The sequence below is a fragment of the Staurois parvus genome, unplaced genomic scaffold, assembly GCF_062004578.1.
Source record: "Staurois parvus isolate SC_StPar_1 unplaced genomic scaffold, SC_StPar_1.0 ptg000053l, whole genome shotgun sequence".
NCBI lineage: Eukaryota > Metazoa > Chordata > Amphibia > Anura > Ranidae > Staurois > Staurois parvus.
Window position 1 is genome coordinate 1,688,752 of NW_028317849.1, and position 10,784 is coordinate 1,699,535.

The 10,784-nt window shown below is 40.1% G+C and overlaps 1 protein-coding gene across 3 annotated transcripts in view; it reads left to right on the forward strand.

The window, feature by feature from the left end:
• The window catches only part of LOC149470064 (transducin-like enhancer protein 1), a 67,742-nt gene extending 57,773 nt beyond the window's left edge, over positions 1–9,969 (forward strand). For all 3 annotated transcript variants that reach the window (XM_089667081.1, XM_089667090.1, XM_089667097.1), the window contains 6 exons: positions 838–1,087; positions 3,508–3,755; positions 5,233–5,380; positions 5,690–5,840; positions 8,846–8,922; positions 9,719–9,969. In XM_089667081.1, coding sequence (XP_089523207.1) covers positions 838–1,087; positions 3,508–3,755; positions 5,233–5,380; positions 5,690–5,840; positions 8,846–8,922; positions 9,719–9,826 — 982 coding nt within the window. In that variant the 3' untranslated portion in view covers positions 9,827–9,969. The remainder of the gene's footprint in view (positions 1–837; positions 1,088–3,507; positions 3,756–5,232; positions 5,381–5,689; positions 5,841–8,845; positions 8,923–9,718) is intronic.
• Positions 9,970–10,784: the final 815 nt, after the last annotated feature.

Below are 10,784 nucleotides of genomic sequence, written 5' to 3' on the forward strand. Positions count from 1 at the left end.
TCATTCCTTGGTTCTTGCATGGAAATGCGAGCAAGATGTTGATGCGTATCAATGAGACGCCTGTATCCACCATAATAGGACTGTAAATAGCTCATAGTGCATCTGGGAATGCTAAATTCAGGAGCACTTCGATTTTGTTGGTTACCCTGTGGATAATCTAGTAATTTAGGTAAAACTAAGTTTGACTATGAAATGTGGATTTATTACAGGAAAGAATGATAGTACATTAGAATTCCTTTACGTGGCTTATATACTATTAAATACATTTAAATATGACCACAAATAACACTAGCAGACACTTCCCCCAGTCTCAGTATCTCACCAAAAATAACAAAGACCACATTTCGGAAGAGTGTAATGTAGTTACATACAGCTCCCCTGTGGTTTGCCAGCACACATTCTGTGGTGTGTCTTAGAGGCGGTAGAAGCTTTCATGTAGGAATTTATCTGTATGCTAGCCGGTTAAATGGCAAAGCAGACATTTCTCCTAATAACCAATTAGTTTCTAAATAGTAAGAACATTATCTGCTCATAGTAGAGAAATACACAGTTGCTGCATTATTGTTATTACCAACCACATTATGCATGATGGGTATATGAAAAGCTTTTGCCTCCTTCTCAAAACAGTGGATGGAAACTATGAAGTGGTGTCTATAGAACCAATGTAGCCTGTGAGGTCAGTTAAAAAAAAATCCACCCTTTCTTCACTGTGGCCTTTTTCTAAGCAGTAGTAGTAGGCTGTTGAATGGAAAGATATCATTCTAAAAATTAATAGATATATTTTACTGGTCCGCAAACTAAATAAATGATTTCCTTATTCTTTTCCTGCACCCACAGGGCTTACTCATTCCATGTCAGTGCAGATGGACAGATGCAACCTGTTCCCTTTCCCCCAGATGCTCTAATAGGTTCTGGCATCCCTCGCCATGCCCGGCAGCTTCACACGTTAAACCACGGAGAAGTGGTCTGTGCCGTGACCATAAGCAACTCTACACGTCATGTCTACACTGGAGGAAAAGGATGTGTAAAAGTTTGGGATGTAGGGCAGCCTGGTACTAAAACTCCTGTGGCACAGCTTGATTGCTTGGTAAGACTTGCTGATACACTTCCAAATGGATATGTAAAAGTCGTGTTGTAGTGAATTTTTTTTAATTTATATATACTGTACATACTCATGATGGTTATACATTCTTAAGAACTTCTGTTATGCAGACACAAATTGATTCATAGATTGAAACAGAAATTAAGTGAACCTGTGCTCATTTTAATTCCCTTTTAATGACAGGAAGACATCCAAATGAGGCACCTAGAGGGTCCTACATATCATGGTCAGTTACCATAATATGGAGCTCACTGGATGTCTTCAAGCCAGAAGAGCTTTCATACACAAAATGTTTTTTTTTTTTTTTTTTCTATTCCTAAACTTGTGATTGGCTCCAACACCTCCTATGCCTATTGGTCAGCAAGGCTGTCCATCGCATGAATGGACCATTAGTAAAGCATGGAAGAGGCAGAGCCAACATTGAGCGTAGGCTAATGGGATTGTCATGCAGATTGGGTGTTGAGCATTTTTCTAAAGCAACATCTAGACCAGGGGTGGGCAAACTTTTTGACTTGAGGGCTGCAATGGGTTCATATATTGGACCCGGGGGCCGGACCAAGAGTAGATGAATGATGTGTATGTCATCCATAGTAAGTATAGTAATATTCCCCCATAGTAAGCATAGTAATTAATCCCCTATATAGTAATTCATCCCCCATATAGTAATTCATCCCCCATATAGTAATTCATCCCCCATATTAAGTCCCCAAGTCCCCCCTGTGTCAATTCACTTACCTTTGCTCCGCGCGTTCCTCTCGCCGTCTTCCCGCGCCGTTCCGGTGTTTCATGAAAATCTGTCTCCTATGAGGATCTGTCCCCCTCGACGTATCTGCGCATGTGCCAGTTTCAGGCATTAGCAGCCGATCGGTGATCTCCGGCACATGCGCAGATACGTCGAGGGGGACAGATCCTCATAGGAGACAGATTTTCATGCTACACCAGTCTTCAGGGTGGACTGAGAGGAGCCTAGCTCCGCGGGCCGGATTAAAAGGTCCGCCGGGCCGTATACGGCCCGCGGGCCGTAGTTGGCCCATTGCTGATCTAGACAATTGTTTAGGTATTAACTTGTTTAGATTGAGGGTTAGCAGAAATAGCCCTGTGCTAATTTTTTTTTTTTTTTTTTTTTTCCTTCTAGGTTGCAAGCATTAGTCATTCTTCCTTTTTTATAACCCTCTTGTCTTCGCTTATATGGAGATATAAGGATAGGCAGGCTTTTTGTTGATCTCCATTCTGTGGTAATATACAAAGTCTGCATAAACTAGAGACTAATACATCACAATTTTTTGGGAGAATAAGAAAGTGCAGGCATTACCCCTAGTGTTGTAACCTCTCAAGCATCTTTGGAGCTTGCATGTTGAGTGTTTTTGCTTTCAGTACTACCTATTTGTGTACCGGGATATTTCTAGTGCAGAGGATAATGGCTTTCTGGATGCTTATTGATCCATGAGGGCTGACACGGAAATAAGTTGTACGTTTGTATGATGTAGTCAGAAAAAATTACAATAATTGACTTCATAAGGGTGAATTCATACTAGAATGGACAGCTGTCGAAGTGCTTTACCTCTCTGAATACGGTAGTAGGCAGTGTGGTGTGCAATTCAGCACATCACACAGCTCCCCCCTTTTTTGGGAGGCGTTAAGAGTCTGATCAGGCCCTGGGTCAAACAACCTTTTAAGGCCTCCTTTCCTTCCCTACATTGATCCAAGACATAAAAAAAAGGCAAATAATTGTCCAGTACAGTGACTGTTATGCCACAAAGATGCCTTACTTGACTGTAGGTGTTAAATGGCAAGTAGGGTTTTTTTCATAGTATGTGTGTTCCAACATGACTGCTTTGCCCTGTTTTTGTTTTGTGAGTTCTTCCAGTCAAGTTGCACACACTTGCAAAATAGCTGACAGTCCACCTTTCAAAAGGCTTAACGTGGTTCTAAAGCCTTAGTTTTTCACCTTAATGCACTCTTCTGCAAACCTGTGCTGCAGCCATTGGCTCCTGCTGCTGTCAGTCAAATGCTGTGACACATGGGGCAGGGCCAAGACGCCCACTCTGGGTCAATGGTCTCAGACAAGGCGGCTTGGGTGCGAGCTCGTACGGGTGCCCCCATGGAAAGTAGCTTTCTGTGGGGGCATCCACTGAAAAGAATTGCAAAAAAGCAGGTAAACATAGACATGTTTGTTATTTTAATAAAAAAAAAGGTTTAATATAATTTTAACTTTTAGATAAAAAAATGTCTGCGATTGTGTATTCAAGGCATCTTGTAGAGGTTTGCATCTTGCCTGTCTGTTGCAGTATCTTTCTCTCCCAGAAAAACAGTGCTTGTTGTACTAAACCCACCCCTTTTCTAAAATCTGTATCCCCCCGTTTATCAGGCCCAGGGAACCAAATATATTTTGCATATCATTCCAGAACCGTGACAATTATATTCGCTCTTGTAAGCTCCTTCCGGATGGCCGCAGTTTGATTGTTGGGGGAGAAGCCAGCACCTTGTCAATATGGGACCTGGCGTCACCTACTCCAAGGATAAAGGCAGAATTAACATCATCTGCTCCTGCTTGTTATGCCCTTGCTATCAGTCCAGATGCCAAGGTCTGCTTCTCTTGCTGCTCTGATGGGAACATTGTTGTTTGGGACCTACAGAATCAGACCCTTGTCAGGTAAGCTTTGACAAAATGTTATTTTGCATGAGGTATTCATTTTTCTTGACTTCACATTTTTTTTTAAAGTGATGCTATATTCTAGTTATAGATGGGTTCAAATCTTTATCACTTTTATTATGACCTTCCCATGTACACACAGGCTTGGGAAAAGTCTTCTCCAAAAAGTTAGCATCCAGTGACTTCAGACTTGCCCTTACGCATACAGTTGACTCCCCCGCCCCCCTCCTCCTTCCCAAATCCTCTAATTGCAGCCCCATGTACAAAATCATTAAATGCCACCATCCTATATAGCAGCCATATATACAATTTGTGTTAATACCGCTCTCATAGTAGTCACATTAGACACACTGCCTCTCACCCCATGATTTCCTGCTCTAGTGTATAACATTAAGCGATTATCACTATACCCCATAGTGGCTAGGCATCGCAGTAATCATTAAACATTCCCCTGCCGCCACACTTCTTTTAAATTAGCAACTCTCCACACAATGTTCTCTTAAGTGGGACCGGTAGAACATTTTTGTCACTGCATGCGAAAGTAGCAGCACAAATGGTATTCAGATCTGAAAAAATTGCATTGTTTTAGATCCTTAACTTTCTGGGTGGATTTTGCAGTATATTCCTTTATATAGGACAAAGATCTGCTATTGTTTTGCCTTTACAAGATTCATTGTTTAATCAGTGGTTTAAAGTAAACTATTTTATAAATCTGGGCAGTTTAGACAAAGCATGTGATAAAAAAAAAAAAAATGCATAAGCAGATGTTGCCTTCTGTGAAAGCAATTAGTAGATTTAGAGATGTGTACCTTCAAAGTTCTCCAGAGATTTTTTTTTTTTTTTTTTTTTTTTTTTTTTTTTTTAAGTTGCCCTTAATTTTCACTGCTACTGAGCCTTCGTGGTGGCCGTCTTGACTCTTAACCAATACAGAAACTCAGGAGGTTGGAGAAGCAAAGTTTGATATGGTGTTTTGTTTTTTTACATAAAGGCTCATACAGATTAAAAGCTTGTGTTCACAGGCTTTTGTTTGCATCAGAACTGCTCCTCTCTCCCCTATAAGTCTATGGCAATGTAAAAGCAGCTTGAAGGTCAAAGGCGAGTTTGAAGGAGGTCAAATGCAGGTCAAATACAATTGTCTAATCTTTAACAGCAAACTGCTCTTGCCTATGACACAAACCAAAAACCCATTGACACAGGCCCTTACCCTGAGTCGTGGCAGGTTTATTTCACGTTAGCAATGATGACTATGGATGGTTCTGCACAGATATAGCTGGGAATTAAACTGCAACCACTTAAAGAAAAAAACAGCTTTTCACATATTTGAAGTATTGCAAATCCACAGAGTATGTTTTGTAATCAGGAACAGTCAATGTGTTTTATCAGTTAATACTAACCATTATAGCCTTTACTGTCATGTAGTCTATTAAAGATACTTATGTTAATGATTTCCTGTTTTTTATTTTTTTTATTTTTAAAGACAATTTCAAGGACACACAGATGGTGCCAGCTGTATAGACATTTCTCATGATGGCACCAAACTTTGGACTGGCGGTTTGGATAATACAGTTCGTTGTTGGGACTTGAGAGAAGGAAGACAACTACAGCAGCATGACTTTAATTCCCAGGTACTGGTTAAAATCCATAAAATATTGCCACTTATCTCTGAAATCTCATATGAATGCAGGGGTTTCTGATTTACAGGCAGTAGACTGGATTCGAGGTAGTAGCCACATACGAAAAAAGTTGAACAGATTGAGCTGAAGGTGCTCAGAACTAGCTCACTGCTAGAAATCAGTAAAGCAGGCGATAATGGCTGCTTCCATAGGTGGCTTCAGAGACTGATATGTTGCTTGGTGGCAGATTTGCTGTAAAACTTGTTTGTATGTGATGTGTTTGGAAGAGTTAACTTTTTTTTCCCCTTTATGCACCTGCAGATCTTCTCTTTGGGCTACTGCCCCACAGGGGAATGGCTGGCAGTTGGAATGGAGAGCAGTAATGTTGAGGTCCTTCACGTTTCCAAACCTGACAAGTACCAGCTGCATCTGCATGAGAGTTGTGTCCTGTCCTTGCAGTTTGCTTCCTGTGGTAAGTTCTCTGGGGAAGCCAGCTGTGAAGAGCTTATTGTAGGCTTTTAAAAAAAATATATTAAAAACTAGCCTCTAGTGATCAGAAGGTGAAACAAAAAGTGAAAGGGAAATATGAGAGTTTTTACTCCAAAGACATCTGATGGCCGCTTAAAGCTGTACTTGCTGCTCTTGTCTATGATTTTGAAGCATAACAAATGATGCTCCCCCATAACTATAGTTGTAATAAGTAAAAAAAAAAAAAAAAAATGTTGCTGAGTTCATTGTACGTTTATTTGTTGCGCAAGAAAATCATTGCTATCCTATTCTGGAAACCCTTCCTTACTTTTGGGATCCCAGAGAATGTATCCTTCAATAGTGGTTTGTTGATGCGGAAATGTTCTGCTAATTATTTACTGTTGTACTGTCCTTTTTAAAGGCCAGCATTCTATAAAAAGTAAACAAATTCTACAGAGAGTGAAATGCATTGAGTCCAATGTAGGGATATTTAACCAGGATGTTAGACCTTAATGGCAAATGTAAAGTGGTTGTTAACCTCAGACATGTCATTTTCTGTTTGCTACTTTGTTCCTCTGCTATCTGCATGAATCAATTCTGACAAGTTTTCCTGACACCAAGAGAAAAATGGTGATGGGAGAGAGCTCTAGCAGATTGACAGCCTCAGCTCTGTTCCTGTGTGAAGGGGTTGTGTCCCTTCCCTCCAATCAGCTCTCAGAGCTCTTATCACTGATGTAACTTCAGCTCTCCACCTCCTGCTTTTCAGAGCTGAGAGATTCTGTGGAAATTCTGCACTTTGAATGGATGTAGGGAAAAGATGGCCGTAGATAAACAGGTGCAACTTATGTAGGAGGTTTTGTATCACCTGAGGCCAGTCATTTCACTTGGTTTATGTAAATGTTTACTACAAATTTAATGTTTTACAATGTTTAGAGAAGTTGTTAATGCCACACCTTATATACAGTGCAGAAATTAATTATATGATCCCCTGCAGATTTTGTAAGTTTGGCCACTTGCAGAGAAATGAAGGGTCTATACTTTTTATCTTAGGTTTATGATAGAGACAGAATATCAACCAAAATTCCAGATCTGATACAGATGTTATAAATTGAGTTGTAGTTCAGTGAGTAAAATAAGTATTTGATCCCTTCCCAACCATCAATAATTCTTGCTCCCACATACTAGCTAGGTGCTCATGTGGTACACAATTTAGTCTTGTCAATTTAAGAAGGTCCTAACAACACGTTGTGTATAAAAGACACCTGTCCAAAGAATCTCTTTTCCATTCAAACTTCCCTATCATGAGCAAGACCAATGAGATCTCAAAGAATGTCAGGGACAGGATTGTAGACCTGCACAAGGCTGGAATGGGCTACAAGATCATCAGCAAGAAGCTTGGTGAGGCGACAACTGTTGGAGCTGCTATTCGCAAATGGAAGAAATACAGTTGGGACCACAGTCGCCAAACAAACCATTGGTAACACAATATGCTGTCATGGATTGAAATCCTGCAGCTCCAACAAGGTACCCCTTCTTAAGAAGGCACATGTACAGGCCCATCTGACATTTGCGAATGAACATCTAAATAATTCAGAGAAGGATTGGGAGAAAGTGCTGTGGTCAGATGAGACCAAAATTGAGCTCTTTGGCATTAACTCAACTTGCCGTGTTTGGAGGAAGATAAGTGCTGTCTATGACCCTAAGAACACCATCCGTATGGTCAAGCATGAAGGTGGAAACATTATGCTTTGGGGCTGTTTCTCTGCTAAAGGTACAGACCGACTTTGCCACATTGAGGGGACAATGGACGGGGCCGTGTATTGTAAAATCTTGGATAACCTTTCCTCAGCCAGAACACTGAAGAAGGGTCGTGGATGGGTCTTCCACATGACAATGACCCAAAACATACCGCCAAGGCAAAAAAGGAGTGGCTCAAGAAGCACATTAAGGTCATGGAGTGACCTAGCCAGTCTCCAGACCTTAATCCTATAGAAAATGTATGAAACTTAAACTTTGAGTTGCCAAGCAACCTTAAGAATTTAGAGAAGATCTGTAAAGAAGAGTAGACCAAAATCCCCTCCTGAGATGTGTGCAAACCTGGTTACCAACTATAGGAAACATCTTGCCTCTGTGCTTGCCAACAAGGATCAAATACCTATTTTACTCACTGAACTGCAACTCCATTTATAAAATTTGTATCGTGTTTTTTTTCTGGAATTTTGGTTTTTATCATAGGTGTATTTTAAATGATAGAGACAGAATATCAAAGTGGGCAAACTTACAAAATCTGTAGGGGATCAAGTAGTTATATTCCCCACTATACAAGCTACTTTACATTGGTGAAAAATCAGGCTCTGATAGTACAATGTATCGACATTCGCAAAACAGTATGTATATTCTCCAGTTTGTTACAGTGGCTGGTTAAGGTTTATTGCCACTAGTCCATTCTTCCTTTCTTCATCAGTATCCTACTTTGCTTTGCTCTTTTGCATTGACCTTCTGAGGCCCAGACCTCCCTGTCCTTTTCATGTCTAAGCTCAGAATGAACAGCTCTTGTGTATGGCATGTGTAGCCTGAGAATGTTATGCTTAATATGTGATACTGGTTCTCTCAGCGACCTGCTCCATACCCTCTCTAACTATTTTGGATGGATAGGATGGTATAGGATGCAGCAGCAAAGAATATATCCCATCTTGGAGAACAGCATCCTATCTCTGTGTAAGTTCCAGCTTGCAATGGGTTTTCCAATAAGGATGGCAGTGGGAAAGGCAAGTGTTGGAAGCAGAGGAGGTGGGCAGCATGGTCAAAGTGACAGATGCAGTTTAGGATTGTAGGTGCAAACCTGATCTTTCAAATCTAAATGATTTTCTAAATAATTATTGTAGCATGACTGTGCTCTGTAAATCAGGGTAGTTCAGACAACATCAGCAAATTGTAAATAAACACTTTTTTGATGTACAATTAATGTATGACACATATCAAGATATAACACTGGTAATCTGTTTTCAGGTAAATGGTTTGTAAGCACGGGAAAGGACAATCTGTTAAATGCGTGGCGGACTCCATATGGTGCCAGCATTTTCCAGGTGAGTGATTTGTATAGGACCAATTATGCCTTTATTTACATTGATCTTTTATTCCATTTTGTTCCATTGAAGTAGTGATTTTCTATTTAATGTAATGTATATGCAGCATTAGATCCATGTGGTGATATAGCTAGGAATTTTCTAGAAGTTTGCACAGATTGGAATCCATTTGAAAGTTGCCACATAGCCTTTGAAATCCTCTGCTGCTTACTGAGATCTTGTGGATGCTTACATTTCAAAATTAACCCAGCAAATGCCACATTTTCGTTCACTTAAAGCAGAACGTAACCCTCCTCTTCTTTACAGCCAAGAAAGCTGCCATTTTAGACCTTGTTTGATATGCAGTTTCTATGGTGCTGCACATGTGACTGGTAATCACACCGTTTGGTTGAACTGTCAACTGTGACTGTTCTCATTTGTGGCATGTCTTGAATGTAACTGTTTTGGGAAACTGTTACATCAGTGGCTTTAGTTCTGCTTTAGGGCTTGTTTATACCACGGTGCAGAGACGGAAGTGTTTCTGCATGCGTTCTGCAAGGGCACAACAAAATTGTTTTCTATGTGCCCTGTTCACACTACAACACTAGCATTATATGCAGATTTTTTTTCTGCGCAGGAATCTGCAATGTGTATTAAAACTCATTGAAGCGCGCATGAAAACTAATGTCTCTCTGCAAGTGAAATCTGCATGTCATTTCTGATGAGACAAATGGCAGTATGACATTTTTAATACTTTTATCAGTGGAAGAAAAATCAATCACTTGATTCACTTTTGTTTCTGCAACCTTTCTTACAGTCAAAAGAGTCGTCTTCTGTTCTGAGCTGCGACGTATCCACTGATGACCAGTTCATTGTCACAGGTTCTGGTGACAAGAAAGCCACAGTGTATGAGGTCATCTACTGAAGACCTCTTTTTTTCAGTATCAGTCCCCCTCCTACTGCACGGACCCATGAGGGGGATCATCTGTTTGGGTTAGTTCTGTTTTTAGGTGTACATTTTAACAGTATCAGCCAGCGTGTATTTAATAATAAAACTGGAGAAAACTGTTGGTTGTCTCTTTCTTGTTACAAGATAAACAAATGCCATGTTGGCAGGTAAAAATTCAAGTTAAGACTGGCCAGGTTGTGAGACTTTAGTGAATAACAAGATGTAAGTACTTTTCTGTGAAAGTAAATATACCTTTTCTCACGAATAAACTTGTCTAATTAAAGATCCCTTGGAAATTTTCTGGTTTTCCACTTGAATGGCTCCTAATAGGTGATATGATCTCTAATTCATATTAAAGACAGACTTGTTTCACACACATACACATACATACACACACACACAAACACACACACACTTTTATACTGCCATATCTTTAAGGAAGAAAATATTTAAACAGTCTAGGTTTTTGATAGAAAATATGTAAAAACCTTGAAGAGATGAAGAGCAGTATTAAACCCAAAATCAAACACTGTATTTTATTGCATCTTACCAATTCTTGGATGTGCTAGTTATGTTTTCTTTTTTTAGACTGACTTTCTTCTATTCTCGCCTGGTGATCTAGCAAGTAAAGACAGCCATAGATGGATTAAATTCGGCCAGTTCAGCAGGGACTGGTCAAATTTTGATCCAGCTTTGGGCAGGCTGATCGACTTTTGTAGAGCCAGACTGTTGGAAAATGTTCGCTTAGTCAGTGCCTTTGGGTATAAGCTGGTGGTGCTGAGTGTACTGACAGTGGGAAAGTCTCCCCACTGTAATGATACTATAGCTCCACAGAAGAGATTCCCTCATCCACATCAAGTTAAGGATACGGGAATCAATTCATTTTCTTTCATTCAACCCACTGGTTGTAAGAAATGAGTCATGTATGGCCTGG